The following is a 19,196-nucleotide window of genomic DNA, read 5'->3' as shown; positions in this document are numbered from 1 at the left end:
TACCAAGAGTTTTGTTTTAAAATTAACTTATTTTTATTTAGATTACAGACAGAAACTTCCATCCCCACAGCACATACACACACTTCTATTGATATAGTTCTCCTAAATTCCTTCCCCATTATCTACAGACAAAAAGACTGGGCTATTGGTATTTAAATTAAGCATGCCAAATTTTTGTATGAATATTTTGATTTCTTTTGTATAGTACTACTCCATACTACAGACAACTCTTTAATTAATTATTATGGAGTTAGAATAAAAGCTGTGGGAATTAAAACATTTCTGTTAGCAACTTGTTTTCCTTTCTTCTGCCACAAGACATGAAACTTGAAGAACATATCAATATTCAGAATTTACAACATATACAGTGCTCCCAAAACATAAACTCTGCCATGCTGCACATGCTGTAATTATAGTACACATTAACACACAAAAATACATTAAATTACATTTAACAAATGAAATGGGAATAGAAAACACTGCCTATGTGCAATGCGGCTGAGTTAACGTTACAGAAGCTAGCTTAGTTTTTGGAAATTCCTAACTTGATATATCTAACTTCAACAATGCACAATTACTAGTTTTTGCATTTTATTTCACTTTTTTTAAAGGAAACAATGAAAAAGACAACATCTGCAGTTCTTTAACTCAGGAACTTAAAAATACCATTGCAAACACCAATGGATATTGTAAATTCACTGATTCAGGACTAAAGACTCCCTGGTCATCTTATAAACTCTGCATGCTCCCAGTCATTCTAATGAAAGCATTTTAACTAGGGAATCTTTAAAAACCTTTAACTATTCACCCAAATTTATGAATACATGTTGAAATTTCCATAAAAAGAACCTTGTCAATTTCTTCTGAAATTGAAATTAGTGGGGGGAAAGTTTTCTATATCTCAATTACATGAACTTTTTGACTATTTGGAAACTTAGGTTCATGATGAATACTGATGCCCATTTATTAAGAAATGCCTCGCATAGAGAATACACGCGTGAGCTGTACTGGCTTCCAATTAATTTCTTGGTAGAATTTCAGGTGTTGGCTTTTACATGTAAAGTCATAATTGATTTGGATCCAGGCAGCCCAAGGGCCCCCTCTGTGATATTACTAAAGATGTGATCACTGGGATGCTCTAATAGCTCTAATGTGATTTAAAAGAGACAGACAGATAGCAGGGTATTTTCTGTAAATACTTCTTGATTCTCAAAGTCAATCCTACACTTGGCCTGACAGAGCCCAAGTTGTTAACCATTAGGGAACACTGCAAGGTTCATGTAACTGTTCAGGATTTTTCATTGGTTTGATGAGGATTTTTTTTAAATGTCATGTTGCTTTATATTATTGAACTGAGACCTGGTTTGGAGTGGGTGAGCCATTAATCCTTTAAGCTGTACATACTTTGTTTTCTTTGTTTGCATAGCATTTACACCTTTAGGCACTTTTGGGGGAAAAATCCACTTGATTTTTAAAAAATTAAAATATTATATGGTCAATTCTTTCCCTTATACCATAACTTCATTTTTTGTCTCTCTCAAATACTTCTTCCTCTCTCCTTATGGACAATATGTACAGATTAGTCATACTGATTGCCAGTTGATGGTTGATCTGTGTGCTTTTCCTTTACTTTAAATTTGGTTTTAACATATTTCCATAAATATTTAATGACAAAATGGTATAAGAGGTGGCAGTGGAGGAGAGTTCTCTTCACAGGCCAAATCTCTAATTTCAAATCAAGGCCAATGACTGGAATCTGCACTATGCCTGTTTCTGGTCTGCAATATTCCCTAAACTGATGTGCTACTGGTCTTCAGCGGAGGATGCTGTGGAGCCACATTATCAAGTTTCAACTAGTCCAGCCCATACCATCGCCTGCCAAATGCTACATGCTTGCATCCAGAAAACGCCCTGGAAAAGTGCTCTGTGGTAGAGCCCTGCAGCAGGACTGGGATGCTGTGGGTCCTGCATGACCCGCTGCCATAATAGCAGGATGGGGTAAAATGTACTTTGTTGCAGGTGGGAGTGGGTGGGGGGGAAAAAAGAGTGCAGTAATTTGTAGGAAAATACTAAATCTCTCATCAGTTTGTCATAAATAGAATTTCAGAAATGTACAGGAAATTTTTCCCTTTTTTAAAATAAAGGTTTTAATACTTAAATTTAAGTGGGGAATAAAAAGAGATTTGATGTCTATTACAACAAGAGTTAAAGCATTTTTTACGTGGTTTAAGGAACATTTCTTTTATTCTTTCAGTGGTAAAAATTGTGTGTGAATTCTGTTTATATATATACACACAGTAAAAATTGTGTTATCCAGCACTTTACCAACCGGAAAGCTCTAGAAACCGGCATTTCTGATATCTCTGATTTCTGATCCTGACGGTGTTCCCCTCAGGCGGCTCCCTGCAAGCAGAAACATGTCCCTGCTGCTCCTAGGTGAAGGAACAGCTATGGGGCCTCCACCCACCCCAAACACTGGGAACCATGGCTAATGGGAGCTGCAGGGACAGTGCCTGTGAGCGGAGGCAGCCTGTAGAGCCTCCTGGCTGCGCCTCCATCTAGGAGCAGCAGACATATCGCCGCTTGCAGAGAGCCGCCTGAGGTGAACACCACCCAGATCCGGCACTCCAAAACCCCTCCTGTGCCCCGAGCCCCTGTCCCGAGCCCCCTCCCACACCCAAACTCACTCCCTCCACTGGTAAGTATAACTCTTAGTTAACTGGAATTTTTGATTAACCGGCACCCCTCATCCCCTGAACATGCCAGATAAAGCTTTTCCTAGCTTTGCCTGCATAATACATTAACCACATTAACATTGTGGGATTTGGGGTTTTTTGTAGCATGAGGGAATCTGGCTCTCTTGCATGATTTGCATGATCTAAGGTTTTTGCAAGTGGGAGTGTGATAAAATGCAAGAAACAATGGAGGAGCGGGAGTGGGTATTGAGGGGCAGGACAGAAGCGGGATTAAAAATAATAGTCCCACACAGGACTCTACTCTGTGGTAGGCCAGAGGTATACACCATTATTGGATTCCCAAATCCTGCTCGTCCTTTTATGGTCAAAACCTTCCATAACCTCTGGAAGACTGAGGAGGAGTTGGCTTGCCAGCAGACCCATATCAAGGAGATATGTCCTCCAATATGTGGGACACTGGATTCATTAAATTTTTAAAAACCATGTGGTTAAATCAAAATAATTTGTTCTCTCATAATACAGATATTGATATGATTCACTTCTCAGATAATACCCACATTTTACAATCAAATTTAAAATAAAAAGACTTCTGCCACCTTAGTGCTTCATGTTTTACAGTTTCTTTCTTTGACCATTTTCCAAAAAGACATGCATGGTGGGCATTATTTGCTCTATAAACTCTTTCCACATTAGGCTGCAAGTTCCAACCATTATAGATACAGAGCAGGTGTAGAATCAGACTGTGAGAGTATGATTTGAGAGCAGATTATTGCAGCAGATAGTAAAAATGAACAATTGTGAATAAATGCTGTGAATACTTTCAGTATTAGCCTAGCTCACTTGCATAATGACAAAACCCCTGATATACTTTTTTTTGGTGCAATCATCCAAGGGAACATTCTACAATATAAGTACCAAACATCTTGTCCTTATTACCATTATTATTGATTGGCTGGGTTGTATAGCTGTGATGTATAGACAACTCTTTATGAAAATGAATTTGTTTTACATCTTTACAGGAAAATTCAATCAACTTGTAAGATATATAGAGATTAAAATAAAATGAAAATAGAATAGAAATAAATAATGCACTAAAAATTTTATTTGCAGTGCAAAAACACTATTCATGGCAGCTCTGCTTTTTGCCATTTAGTTGATTGCTATACAGTAAACTAAAGACACATTCAGAGACTCTGCACTTTAGCCATCAAGCAACACAGTAGAATTTTGTTGTACAATTTCTTCAAATACTGTATATTGTAAGCACACAGAACCTTTTTTATTTCTGGAATAGCCATAGGTATATCATTCCTGAATATTTACCTGCTATATAAAGTGATTACAACTGTGCTGAAGTATTTTATACATTTTCTAAATATGTACTTATTCTTATGTACTTATTCTTTAAAAAAAAAGTCTACATTTCCATCCTGAAAAAATTAAATAAAAAAAAATGTACATACCCAAATCTTTTTCTAGTTAAATATCCCCTTATCCATCTTTGAACAATCACAACTGGTGAGTGATGAGCTAGAATGTGATTGATTTTTGAAATGATATCTTTTACCACATTTATATCCTCCTCAACGGTTGCTTCCTGTATGAATTCAAATGAAAATACGCTGAATATTGTGCCTTAAAATCTGTACTTCTCTAATAAATAATTTTGAAACAATGTATTTTAAAAGGATTATTATTTTGATTTTCATCCCATAGCTAACGATTGAAGGGGAAGAGCAAGGTCTTTTGCTTGAAGAAAACTTAAAACACGCAGAATAAAAAACTGTCAATTTTATTGAAACAGAGGTGAGAAATAATTTATAACCAGAAGCTGAGTCAGTACCCTCCTTCCCATATAAAATAAACACCTGTCGATGAGACTACTCTGCCTAGTGTAGAAATGTCATTCATTTTAAGTTACAGAAAAGCCATTTAGTGCTCTGAACATAAAGATAACCCTAGATTATTACAATATTATTGTTACTGTAGGACAATTAAAATACTGTTTTCTTTCTTCAGTAAAATATCTGAATAACTGAACAGGTTATGAATTATTAGGAATTATGAAAATGAGAATATAGTTTGATTATAAATACAATAAAAAGTAATGTAAAACAAGATACAGCTCAATTTTCTATAGAACTTCATCAAGCCTAAAATGAAAAAAATACATACTTCTCATTTTTCACAACATTTTATGTCTCTTCTCAGCTACAGGCTCCACCTACTGAACTGTTTAATGGCTAAACCCACACGGAGTTGGCCTAAAATATAGGTTGCTACTTTATACAGCCTGCCGCAGTTACAAACATTCAAATTCAGACAATGTTACTTCCGTCAGACATATCTTCAGCAGTTACTCAAACGGACTGATAAAACTGGTTGTTTAATGGAGGTGGTTTTCTATCATAAGTGGAGTAGAATTATACATAGTACATTTGGATATGCCTAGAGGAGGTCTCTTAAATCAGAAAGATGCCTTATAAGGGTGGGTTTCAAACAGATTTCAATATAAAAGCACATTAAAATTTTCAAGCGTGGCTTTATCATCATATCCTAGATATAATTTAGAAAAATGACAGAAGGTAATATTTTCAGTGTCTATCCCTCCCCAAAATAGAACTGGTTCCTATTTCAGGGCCCAATACTCTAGCTATTACTAATGTGGGTAATGCCAATGAAATCAAGTGATGTCACCCCATTCAGTAACTTGGTGTTTGAAAGGTTACGTTTTCTACTGTTTTTAATTTTTCTATTGTAAACCATCCCAAGAAGCTGGGAAGTTAACTGCACAAATGTTTTGTCATTATAACCTTTTGCTACCACCTTCATTAAGACATAGTCCCATCTCCACTAAAATACTCCCATAAGAAGGAGGGGAAAATAGCATTCTTGAGAGGAGTTTTCCTATTGTCTGCATTTACTGAATGCTTTTTCTCAAGACATGTTAATACTTTAAGTTTCCCAGACTGTTTTCATCCAAATATATTTTGTCACCTTTGGGATTCTTTCTATGCTTTTGGAACTTCAGAAATGCAGGATTTACGAGCAGCAAAACCACCTCTGAAAGTTATTCCTCTTAGGGCAAAGATTGTGTTTTCAAAAACTACTTTAATAGCATTTATCAATTTCTTTAAAGTTATAAATTTTATTTTAGGCAAAAAATATCATAGGAAGACAGAATCCATTTTTATTTTAGTACATATGAGTTATGCACATCTCTTATCAGCACAGCTCCAAGTTGCACCTCATTTCTAATGCATTGTAATGAAAATATTCATGTTTCTAGTTAGGTTTAACATGTTTGTCTTCCACTGCAAAAATCCACCTCTAATTGATGGAGGCTAGGAAGAAACATCCATGCATGATCTCGTACTGACTGTTGTCAGAGAGAAAGAATAGTAAACTACATGTTCTAATGGTCTGATCCACTGTCTCAATACCCATTTTCACAAAATGAGAGGTGTGTACATGCTCCATAGCAACAGTGCCAGAGAACAAACTATAATATTTGGATTCAGATAAGAATCTTAAATCTACCCCAGTTCAACGTTGTTCAGATCTAGGGTTTTGGCTCCGCATCATTGCTGATTAATATGTTACGATATTTTCAATTTTTGTTGTGATACAGCAGCTAATTGTCCCATTGAAATAGTAAATGATATTGAAGTTTTTGTGTCATATAATATAATATAGGATTATTACACTTCTGCACCACAGATTTATTTTATGACATCAGTGTTGTGCTATTCTAGTACAAAAGTATGGCATTTCTTATAACACAATTTTTAACTACCAGTATGATGCATATTGAGGAGAGAAAAATGAGTGATTGATTATAAATAGACTCTGGAAATTATCTGCATAAGCAACAGATTTCTTTCAATGGTATATGGTATAAAAAATTAAATAAAACATAGTCATTTACAAAACATTAGTCATCAACCTTAGAAGACGTTAGCTTGGATGAATGAGTTTCTGACATGGTGCAGTTATTATCCATAGCCACTGTACATTTAGAAGTATTATATGGCAAATCAATGCTTATTGTCCTATTTGCTAGTACTAAGATACGTTTTCTTATATATGACAGGTTTCAGAGTAGCAGCCGTGTTAGTCTGTATCCGCAAAAAAAAAAAGGAGGACTTGTGGCACTTAGAGACTAACAAATTTATTTGAGCATAAGCTTTCATGAGCTACAGCTCACTTCATCGGATGCATTCAGTGGAAAACTTATGCTCAAATAAATTTGTTAGTCTCTAAGGTGCCACAAGTCCTCCTTTTCTTTTTTCTTATATATGTGTGTCAAGTTTTAACCTGTGTGACCCAAGAAACTCTTAATGCCAACTGACAAGGGCAGACGGGTTGCTGGAATCTCCTGATTCTAGCACATACATTCTTGTTCACCAAATAATGTCATATGAGGTCTCAAATGAAAGCTGGTGTCATACTGGTCAATAGTATCATTGTGAAATGTATTACAGGTACTACTGTGAGGACTAATGCATATATACTGAAAATATATTCTTAAAGTTTGTATCAAGATATTAGTCACCAGCAAAGGTGAAAAACATGTTGCTTTCTGTCAGACAGAGCATATCTCTCCACGTATCTGTTTATGTGTAAATTAAGTATTGTCTCATTCACAACGGGTCCCCTATCACCAGTCTTGATTAAGAAGGGTAAGAAAGAACTTCAGAAAGGATCTAATAGTAAGTGAAATACAGTAGGGCAAGAGAACCTTATTATCGTAAGCTGTACATTAGAGGTTTCCTTGACTATATTTGAGAGACAAAATAGACACCCTGGCACCCTTTACTTAGGAAGAAAAAGAACAGTGTTTTTGCATCATGCAAAAGGGGTCTCAATCAGTGTTTGAAATGCTAAAGAGAATTTTCGGTGAGTTAAGCCTCTTTAGACAGATGAGTGACTTGTTAGTTTAGTTTAGTCTCTAGAAAGCATGTTATTATTTTGACTTACATATAATCATTTGTTTCCAGTATTCTTACTCACTATTACTTGAATCTCTATTCTTTCACAATAAACTTGTTCTTGTTTTCACTATAGATATATGTAAATGCTGTGGTGCAAAGCAAAGTGTTGAATCTTATGAGCTGGTGTGTAGTGCTCCTTTGGAAATAGCAGGCCTGGTAATTCTGTGAGTGTTCAGTGGATAAGGGGCTGGACACTAGAGGTAACACACCGAATATTCGGGGGTTAGTGTGGAACGTAGTACTTGTGCTGCCAAAGACTGGTGGTTTCAGGGAGCTGATCTACAGCTGGCACAGACAAGACTATGCTAAGGGCAGGTAGTTATGAGATGCCTCACAACCCTAGTACTCGTGGGGAGCGACACAACCTGTTTGAAATGTTCATATACTGTATGACAGACTACTGAATTTTGTTTTTGATCAAAGCATAGGAATACAATGCCAAACCAATGAGAGTGTACTATATAGACAGATTAAGCATTTTTATTACATACAACTGTTTTAATATATAAATGCTTTATTCTAACCAAAAAATATGGAACACCGTTTTAACACAGCTATCATAAAATGTATAAAGATCAGTGCAACACAGTCAAATAAAACATTAACATTTTATTAACGAATATCTAGTATAATTTGATGTAACATAATTGCTTACCTTTCTAGGAGCATGGCAAAAATCAAGGAAAAAGCTAGGGCTAAATGGTTTATATTTGGGGGGAAGCTTCCAGTTCTCAACAATTTCCTCGTCAGAAATTACATAGTAATCCAGTGCTTTGAGTGAGAAAATGCTGTTAACAACAATATGCCTATATTCTATTCTTAGGCTCAGTGGAGTATCAAACAAGGTGAGGCCTATCAGATTAGGACAGAAAGATAACGAATGCACATTATCCAGTTTTCCAATTCCATTGTCATGAAGATAGAGTAAATTTAATTCCTTCATGCCTTCCCAAAACGTTGGGCCAGGAAGATGCTGTACCTGAAATAATGATGAAAATAAAATTTTGAATTGTGTAGTTTATTGGATCCTACACTATAAAATGCCACAGTGACCAATACAGTCTCTATGTTAGTAGCTGCAACTCCACTGACTACACCAGGGCTGTATCTGGACCCTAATTATTATTTACAGCTACTGCATGATGTGACCAGGATGTTACCAAATACGTAACCCTCCCTGGGCATCATGGCTATGAGCTATATCAATGTAAAAAGGTTAAACATTTTGGAGCTAATTATTATTTACAGTGTCATAAGTTCACATATCTATCAAACCCCACAAATCCCCACAAACCACATTAGGCAGCAATTTTGGATTTGCTTCTTCTGAACTTTGTTTTTCAGCATCTTTCTGTTTGTGGCTTGTCTTAACAGATCTCCAGCACACAAAAAAGATCAGAAGGCCAAATCTAGTTGAAAACTTTTGCTCCATGAATTGAAAAGACATTTCCAATGCCACATGCCAAAGGATTTATTCCCAGTAGAATTTCAACCCAAGGAGAATAGATTTTTCTATTTCCCAGAAAAACAACAAAAAAACCCAGTTCCAATCTATTATATTTTAAGAGTATTAATGGAATAGAACCATGCAAAAGAAGATATGTACCAAAGATAAACAAAAAAATCTTAAGAGTAAATTCAATAATAATGTGAACATAAGAACGGCCATACTGGGTCAGACCAAAGGTCCATCTAACCCAGTATCCTGTCTTCCGACAGTGGTCAATACCAGGTGCCACCGAGAGAATGAACAGAACAGGTAATCATCAAGTGATCCATTCCCTGTCGCTCATTCCCAGCTTCTGGCAAACAGAGGCTAAGGACACCATTCCTGCCCATCCTGACTAATAGCCATTGATGGACCTATCCTCCATGAATTTATCTAGTACTTTTTTGAACCCTGTTATAGTCTTGGCCTTCACAACATCCTCTGGCTAGAAGTTCCACAGGTTGACTGTGCATTGTGTGAAAAATTTTGTTTGTTTTACACTGCTGCCTATTAATTTCATTTGGTGGCCCCGAGTTCTTGTGTTATGAGAAGGAGTAAATAACACTTCCTTATTTAACTGTTAACTATTCCCCAACAATTTATGTTCATCTATGTGTTTGACAATTTTGTTCTTTACTACAGTTTCAACAGTTTCCCCGATACTGAAGTCAGGCTTACTGGCCTGTAATTGCCGGGGTCACCTCTGGAGCCCTTTTTAAAAATTGGCATCACATTAGCTATCCTCCAGCCATTTGGTACAGAAGCTAATTTAAAGGATAGGTTACAGACTAGTTAGTAGTCCTGCAATTTCACATTTGAGTTCCTTCAGAACTCTTGGGTGAATACCATCTGGCCCTGGTGACTTATTACTGTTTAATCAATTTGTTCCCAAACCTCCTCTAATGACACCTCAATCTGGGACATTTCCTCAGATTCATCACCTAAAAAAATGGCTCAGGTTTGGGAACCTCCCTCACATCCTCAACCGTGAAGACCGATGCAAAGAATTCATTTAGTTTCTCCGCAACTGCTTTATCACCCTTGAGTGCTCTTGCAGCAGGTTGATTGTCCAGTGGCCCCATTAGTTGTTTAGCAAGCTTCCTGCTTCTGATGTACTTAAAAAAAAAATTGCTTTTACTTTTTGAGTCTTTGGCTAGCTTTACTTCAAATTCTTTTTTGGCCTTCCTAATTATATTTTTACACTTTATTTGCCAGAGTTTATGCTCCTTTCTATTTTCCTCACTGGGGTTTAACTTTCACTTTTTAAAGAACAGCCTCCCAAAGGAAGCAGTGGAAGCCCTACTGTTTTAATCATTTAAAACTAGACTGGACAAAGCATGTTAACGTACAACAGGGAACAATCCTTTAATAATGGGAGAAAACCAAGGATACGTCTACACTGCAATTAAAAACCCACAGCTGGCCCATGCCACCTGATTCGGGTTCGCAGGGCTCAGTTAATTTCCGGGTAGAAGTCCGGGCTCGGTCTGAAGCCCAAACTCTAGGACCCTGCAAGGTGGGAGGGTCCCAGAACTTGGGCTGCACTCTGAACCGGAACAGCTACACCACAATAAAACAGCTCCGCTTCAAGAGTCAGCTGACAAGGGCCAGCTGTGGGTGTCTAATTCCAGTGTAGATATACCCTAAATGGCCTATCTTAAGCGGGTCTTTTCCACTGCTAACACCTATGCATTAGACCAGTGATTCCCAAACTTGTTCCGCCGCTTGTGCAGGGAAAGCCCCTGACGGGACGGGACGGTTTGTTTACCTGCCGCGTCTGCAGGTTCGGCCGATCGCGGCTCCCATGGTTCGCTGCTCCAGGCCAATGGGAGCTGCTGGAAGCAGCAGCCAGTATGTCCTTCGGCCCGTGTCGCTTCCAGCAGCTCCCACTGGCATGGAGCAGCGAACCGTGGCCACTGGGAGCCGCGATCGGCTGAACCTGCAGACGCGGTAGGTAAACAAACCGGCCCAGCCCGTCAGGGGCTTTCCCTACACAAGTGGCGGAACAAGTTTGGGAACCACTGCATTAGACAATGCATGGAAAAATTTTATTGGGAAAAACTCCATTTCATGCTATCACTCTTCAGTCAACCAAATTCTATATTTATATAATTTTGACAGATCTTTATGAATTCATATGCAGATGTGTTGAGCTATTATTATTATCATCACTTAAGACTTAAGTTACAGTAATGCATAGAGGCCCCAATAAGAATCAGAACCCCCTTGTGGTAGGTGTTGTTCTAGAAAAAGGTAGACATTGGGTGAAATCCTGGTCCTATTCAAGTCAATGGCAAAAATCCAATTGTCTTCAGTGCAGCCAAGATTATACCAACTGTTCCTGAACAGATATTTTTAGAGTAAAAATCTAAAATATTAAATCAGAAGAGCAACTGCTATGTACAAATAATACTGTTAAAGTCTGCATTTAAAATCTAAATTGCTTCTAAGAAATACTGGGGAAACACACAAGTTTATGGATAAATTTACTTCATTGAACTATTCTGTTTTGCATATCTCCAAAACAACTGTTTACCTGATTTCCATGGAGATCCAGCTTAACCAAATGAGTACAACATTCGAGTGCATCAATATTTGTAATATAATTATTAGACAGGATGCATACTTTCAGCAAAACACAGTATTGCAAATGTCTCACATTCTTTAAATATAGCCCATTTAACTGAACTATAGCAAGATCTTTCAGCTTCTTTATGTGGGCTTGACTGGTAGTTTGTCCATATTTGAATAATAAATTTTCAGAAGTAGAAACAAGGTGTTCAGTTAATTCCTCCATGGCTGGTTATCTGCTTTGTGGTTCATCCACAAGAGATCTAAGAAAAGAAGAAGGACTACACAGTAGGTTGCATTTATTCAACTTTCAGAAGAAAAACTTCAAATACCCCAAATACATATCCAACTGTCTGTTACAACACTGCTTGCTCTGTAAAACACTACACATCCACGGGGGGGAAAACCTCTTATGGGATTAATTTTAAAACATAAAAGTGAATGAAAAAGTGTAAGTGCATGTTATTAGTATATAGCACATTTTATTCCAAAGGAACCCAAAAAGTGCTTTGCAAACTGTAGGCTTGATTATGCAACCCTTTATATTTTGTATTCACTCAATCAAGCAGTCAATGAACGGTACATACATACATGTATTGAGCTATTTATTAGTTGATCCTCCCTGTTAACATGAGTATGGGTTGTAGGGATGAATTCATACAGCTGCTAAAATGCAGCCACCTTGGAAGTGAGGCAATGTTTAAGAATGCACAGCAACACAACACAATAAATTAGACAGGAAAAAGCAAAGAATAACATTAGCCATTGAAACTGCATGGAGAAATTTGTTGGCAGAATGCAACTTCCTGAGTTACAATCTAGTTAGGACACTAGTGCTAACAGTCCTGCTCTTACAAAAAAACTGCTTTGAATTCTTTAATAACCACAAATGGTGAACAACTCTGGTTTACATCTTATCCAAAAGAGCACACCTAGAGCAGCACAAATGTCCCTGTTTCTTAATGAATCATCAATATCACAGCTAAGACGGTTTTCTTTTCAAATACTGAGACAATCCAACACTTTACTGTATCACATTTGCTGGAATCTGGCACAATTTGATGTGGTTTTATTGATAAAGGTAGAAATGTCCCTTTAGTTGAAATTATCTCTTTTTTTTTCAAAAAATGTAACTGCAAAGAACAACTGGATTCAGCAATATTTTTGGACTTTGATTATTGTAACATAAGGAATGCACACAAAGGTATGAATTATCAAATTAAATTAATGCCACAATATTACAAATAAAAAAATAAGTATAGCTATATTTTACTCCAATATTAGGGATCTAATTATACATTCGAAGATTTCAGTTGAACAGAAATCATATTATTGTCAGTAAACCTTTCATGTTTATATCTTCAGCAGTTTCCTAAAATCCTTGTAAATTATCATATATTTTTAAGCACACTGTGAAAACTGCTTCTATAGAGTATAGTGCATACTAGTTACAACAGACACCACTCTACTCTCAACCTTTATTCATTATACACAATTAGGTGAACTACGTGTGGCAGAGGTGTATGTGAAGGACACAAGGTTTGAATAAATGAGAGTCTATGACAGGGATCGGCAACCTTTGTCATGCGGCCTGTCAGGGAAATCCGCTGGCAGGCCGGGATGGTTTGTTTACCTGCAGCATCCACAGGCTTGGCCGATCGCAGCTCCCACTGGCTGCGGTTCACTGTTCCAAGCCAATGGGGGCTGCGGGAAGTGGTGGCCAGCACATCCCTCTGCCCTCGCCGCTTCCCACAGCCCCCATTGACCTGGAACAGCGAACCACGGCCAGTGGGAGCTGCGATCAGCCGAACCTGCGGACGCTGAAGTTAAATAAACCGTCCCGTCCCGGCAGCAAATTTCCCTGACGGGCCGCGTGCCAAAGGTCTCCGATCCCTGGTCTATGATAAAGTATTAAACAAGATTGCAAATCATTCTCCAGTTCAGAAGGATGGGAATTTTCTCCTAAAGGAACTATTCCATCTGGAGAGAATATAATACATGAACATTTGCTGGCTATCTGTTGAGGGTCCTACACTGTTACAAGAGGCATTTATTACTTAAAATGTTTATCTATTACCTGGAACATGTTTTAATCCATTTTGTACAATGTACTTTTGAACAAGTATATAGTATTCATGAAACATGGCAAATTAATGGGATCCATTAATAATGTTACATTTCTGCCAACTAGCAGAACAGAATGAAAATGGTACTAAGAACCTAAAACTCCAGGAACATTCACCTTAATTATAAACAAATCGTATAATTATATCTGCAACAGTGAATGAAGGGTCCAAACTCTCTCTCACCGACGTAAATGGAAGTTTTGCCATGGCTTCAGTGGGAGTCTGAGTCTGGAAAAATAACTAAGTATGCATTCTATAAAAGCACTTCATGCTTTTACCTACATTTACTCAGTAATGTGGGAAGACTAAGACGGGTCAAAATGATTACTTATACTGAGCAAAGAAAGTAATTTTTAAAATTATTTTTTAAAAAGCTTTTTCAATCTATATTGCCATGGTGATGATAAACTCTATTTAATGAATCACTGAAAAAGTTTCATAATTCCAGGTCAGTAGCACTTTGATATTTCAGGGTCCATCAGCATTTACTCTCTAAGCCACCACTTTTAGCGCTAACTAGGTGATAGGTGATAAGTAGGCGATAAAAGTAATACAAAAACTGTTGTAAAGAATTTAGGAAACAAAGTATGTCATCATGAGAAAAGTATCCTAATTCTACTAAAAAGCCAAATTTTTTTAGTAGAATTAGGATACTTTTCTCATGATGACATACTTTGTTTCCTAAATTCTTTACAACAGTTTTTGTATTACTTTTAAGGCTTCCTTTATTGCAAGATTTGTGTATGGTGAGACTTTATCAAAAGATACCACCATTTCATTTTCCTCTGTTTATATTCTGCACCTGTAGAATCTAAATTCAGAAAAGCAAATGAAGACTGCAGATCAGGAGCCATAACATCCAAAAGAAAAAGAAAAACTCCCAGCAACATGGCTTATACCAATACTGAACAACTGTTTGTAGTTAGGGGACAGCTGTGTGTGTAAAATTAAGCGTGCGTATTAAGTCTTTGAAGGATCAGGACCCCATTCTTTACCTGCAGTATCTCTATGATGTTAACGAAGTGTAAATTACTAGGGCTGTCAATTAATCGCAATTAACACACGTGATTAACTAAAAAAAATGAATTGCAATTAAAATATTTAATCACGACTAATCACACGTTTAATTGCACTGTAAAACAGTAGAATTCCAACTGAAATTTAATAAATACAGTAAAAGCTGTTTTATCCGGCACGTTGGGGAAATGGAGAGTGCCGGTAAGTGAAAAATGCCAGTTAACTAAGAGGGAGGGAGTTTGGGTGAGGGACGGGATGTGGGGCGTGGGCTCTGGGCAGGAGCTTTGAGTGCGGGAGGGGGCTTGGGGCAGCGGGTTGGGACGAGGAGTGGGTGCAGGATGCTGGATCCAGGGGGTGCTCACCTCGGGCGGCTCCCCACAAGCGGTGACCAGTCCTGGATGCTCTTAGGCAGAGGCGCAGCAGGCGGCTCCGTGTGCTGCCCCCACCCCGCCCTGAGCACTATCTCTGCAGTTCCCATTGGCTGGGAATCACGGCCGATGAGAGCTGCGGCGGTGGTGCCTGCGGGTGGAGACAGCGTGCAGAGCCACCTGCCATGCCCCCGCCTAGGAGCAGCTGGGACAGGTCACCGCTTCTGGGGAGCCGCCTGATGTGAGCACCTCCCAGATCTGGCCCCCTGCACCTCCTCCTGTGCCCCAACCCACTGCCCCGAGCCCACTCCTGCACCCAAACTCCCTCTCAGAGCCCGTGCTCCACACCCCCTCCTACGCCCCAACCCCCTGCCAGCCCCACGCCAACCAGACAATAAACCGGAATTTCAATGAATATCAGAAATGCCAGTTTATAGAGCTTTCCAGTTGATGAAGTGCCAGGTAAAATAGCTTTTACTGTATTTGTGGGTGTTTTTCTACATTTTCGAATATACTGATTTTAATTACAACACAGATTACAAAGTGTATAGTGCTCACTTTATATTATTATTTTTATTACAAATATTTGCACTGTAAAAAGATAAAAAGAAATAGTATTTTTCAATTCACCTCAGACAATTACTGTAGTGTAATTTCTTTGTTGTGAAAGTGAAACTTACAAATGTAGTTTTTGTTTGTTTGTTACGTATCTGCACTCAAAACAAAACAATTTGTTTACCTTTACAGGAGATAATGCTGCCCACTTATTATTTACGTCACCTGAAAGTGAGAAGAGGCGTTCGCATGGCATTTTTTTATTGCAAGGTATTTATGTGCCACATATGCCAAACATTTGTACGCCCCTTCCTGCTTTGACCACCATTCCAGAGGACATGCTTCCATGCTGATGATGCTCATTGTAAAAATGTGTTAATTAAATTTGTGACTGAACTCCTTGGGGGAGAATTGCATGTCTCCTGCTCTGTTTTACCCACATTCTGCCATATATTTCATGTTAAAGCAGTCCTGGATGATGACCCACCACATGTTGTTCATTTTAAGAACACTTTCACTGCAGATTTGACAAAACACAAAGAAGATACCAATGTGAGATTACTAAAGATAGATATAGCACTCGACCCAAGGTTTAAGAATCTGAAGTGCCTTCCAAAATCTGAGAGGGAGAAGGTGTGGAACATGCTTTCAGAGTGTTAAAAGAGAAATACTTTGATGTGGAAACTACAGAACGCGAACCACCAAAAAAGAAAATCAACCTTCTGCTGGTGACATCTGACTCAGATGATGAAAATGAACATGCGTCGGTCCACACTGTTTTGGATCGTTATCGAGCAGAACCTGTCATCAGCATGGACGCATGTCCTCTGGAATGGTGGTTGAATCATGAAGGGACATATGAATCTTTAGTGCATCTGGCACATAAATATCTTGCGACACCAGCTACAATTGGCATGCAAACGCCTGTTCTTACTTTCAGGTGACATTGTAAACATGAAGCGGGCAGCATTATCTCCTGCAAATGTAAACACACTTGTTCGAGCGATTGGCTGAACAAGAAGTAGGACTGAGTGGACTTGTAGGCTCTAAAGTTCTACATTGTTTTATTTTTGAATGCAGTTATTTTTTGTACATAATTCTACATTTGTAAGTTCAACTTTCACGATAAAGAGATTGCACTACGGTACATGTATTAGGTGAACTTAAAAATACTATTTATTTTGTTTTTTACAGTGCAAATATTTGTACTAAAAATAATAATATAAAGTGAGCACTGTACACTTCGTATTCTGTGTTGTAATTTAAATCAGTATATTTGAAAATGTAGAAAATATCCCAAACTATTTAAATAAATGGTATTCTATTATTGTTTAACAGTGCGTTTAATCACTTGACAGCCCTATAAGTCGTCTTAGCTATGTCTCTCAGCAATATGAAAAATCCAAACCCATGAGCAGCATAGTTAAACCGACATAATCCCTGGTGTAGGCAGTGCTACATCAATGGAAGAATTCTTCCATCAACCTCGCTACCACCCCTCGGGGATTCCCTACACAAACGGGAGAACCCTTCCAATCAGTGTAAGTAGTGTCTACACTGAAGCGCTACAGCGAAGCAGTTGTGATGCTGTATCATTTTAAGTGCAGACATCCCCTTAGGCTTGTGAGTAAGTTTACAACTATTGTGAATAAAGTTATTTATGTGCCCAAGGCCTGGTCTACACTAGGAATTTACTTCAGCATAGCTGCTTCTCTCAGGAATGTGAAAAATCTATACCACTGACAGGGCAAGTCTACACTACAGCCGGGATCAATGCTCTGACATCAATCCACCGGCAGTCAATTTAGCGGATCCAGTAAAGATCACTCTCCAGTCAACCCCTTCACTCTACCCCCGACGAGAAAAGTAAGGTAAATTGATGGGAGATTTTCTCCCTGTGGTAACTCGACCTAAGGTATGTTGACTCCAGCTACGTTATTCACGTAGCTGGAGTTGCATAGCGTAGGTTGACTTACCGCAGTAGTGTAGACATAGCCAGAGATGTAGCTATCCCAACCTAACTCCCAGGGTCACAGCACTGCCCTTGAAGAATTCTTCCATTGACCTAGCTACTGCCTCTCAAGGAGGTGGATTATCTACATAAACAGCTGCACCACTGTAACAGTTTAAGTTTCGACATACCCCAAGCCCTTGTAGGTTTGAGCCTATGCACAGAAGATACATTCATAGGTTCCTACAAAGTCCACCCATTAATAGAACTGGAAGGAAAGCTATTTTTCTCTTTAATTGATAATCCTTGTTTGCATTGAATAACCAAAATACCACTAAAAAGTGCATTTATATACAAATTATTGAACAGTATTATTCAAAAGTTTGTTATGAGCAGTCACTGAAGAATGTTTATGATTTAAATGCATAGTCTTTTTTTTCTTGTAGATGTTTTTAATCAAACTGAATAAACATTGTAATTCTTTATCATTTGTGACATCTTTAGACATTAGAACATAGCAAAAGAAACAACCCTTTCTTTTTCAGTAAATAACAAAGAGCAAGTACAAAGGGAAAATAAATGATACAACACAGCATGAACACATTTTAGTAAATTCCAAGTTTCCTATCAGTGTGCGTCAGAAAGAGAACCATATAATCTACTCATGTTGTTCTGGAAATTAAAACTAGTAAAAACAGGAAACTAGGGCCCTGAACCACTTAACCAGACTTTTATGTGTCCATGTGCACACAAATGCACCCACATGAATTCAGTTGTAAGACTGGGCCAAAATACTGAGATGCATGTATTATAAATGGTAGGTTTCAGAGTAACAGCCGCGTTAGTCTGTATGCATCCGATGAAGTGAGCTGTAGCTCACGAAAGCTCATGCTCAAATAAATTGGTTAGTCTCTAAGGTGCCACAAGTACTCCTTTTCTTTTTGCGAATACAGACTAACACGGCTGTTACTCTGAAATGTGCCACTTTAACACATTTATTACTATACTTCTCAGTATAGTACACAGACCATCAGGTTCCAAGACACATGGATCATTTTGTGCACTACTGACCTACAGCCACTTCTGGGCCAGAACACTGCTGCTTGAGCCAGGAGGTGAAGAAGAACACCGCAGCTATTGGAAGGTGAAAACTGCAGATTTAGGGAGCTATGCCAAAGACACTCAGGTGGGAATCCAGCCAGGGAATGGAGTCTGACAACCTGACTCTTCCAAAAAATGCCAAGGAATCTTTGGGGTGTGTTGTCAGTGTCAGCGCCAGACTTCGACATTAAGGGTGAAATGTTCAGCTACAGACTCTTATTTGCCCCCCAACTCTGTAGTGAGAACTTACCAACCGGGAGTGCACTACAGTTAGCCCTTAGCGACCCGGGGGGCCCTGCTTTAAATCTTCACTCATCCCTGCCTGTCG

General features: G+C 38.3%; 1 protein-coding gene across 5 annotated transcripts in view; it reads right to left on the bottom strand.

The window, feature by feature from the left end:
* The window catches only part of LRRIQ3 (leucine rich repeats and IQ motif containing 3), a 68,166-nt gene that overhangs the window by 39,246 nt on the left and 9,724 nt on the right, over nucleotides 1–19,196 (bottom strand). Inside the window, exons 2-5 of one of the 5 annotated variants that reach the window (XM_043552827.1) lie at nucleotides 18,839–19,101; nucleotides 11,716–12,013; nucleotides 8,346–8,669; nucleotides 4,160–4,293 (exon numbers count right to left, since the gene is read on the bottom strand). In XM_043552827.1, coding sequence (XP_043408762.1) covers nucleotides 4,160–4,293; nucleotides 8,346–8,669; nucleotides 11,716–11,976 — 719 coding nt within the window. In that variant the 5' untranslated portion in view covers nucleotides 11,977–12,013; nucleotides 18,839–19,101. Of the gene's footprint in view, nucleotides 1–4,159; nucleotides 4,294–8,345; nucleotides 8,670–11,715; nucleotides 13,195–13,383; nucleotides 13,434–18,838; nucleotides 19,102–19,196 lie in introns of those variants that run through there. The other 4 variants (XM_043552828.1, XM_043552830.1, XM_037907943.2 and 1 more) reach the window with 4 other exon arrangements.

Source organism: Chelonia mydas, chromosome 8 (assembly GCF_015237465.2).
Source record: "Chelonia mydas isolate rCheMyd1 chromosome 8, rCheMyd1.pri.v2, whole genome shotgun sequence".
Classification (NCBI taxonomy): domain Eukaryota; kingdom Metazoa; phylum Chordata; order Testudines; family Cheloniidae; genus Chelonia; species Chelonia mydas.
Note: the sequence above shows the minus strand (reverse complement) of the source record. Positions and strands in the feature narration are given on the sequence as shown.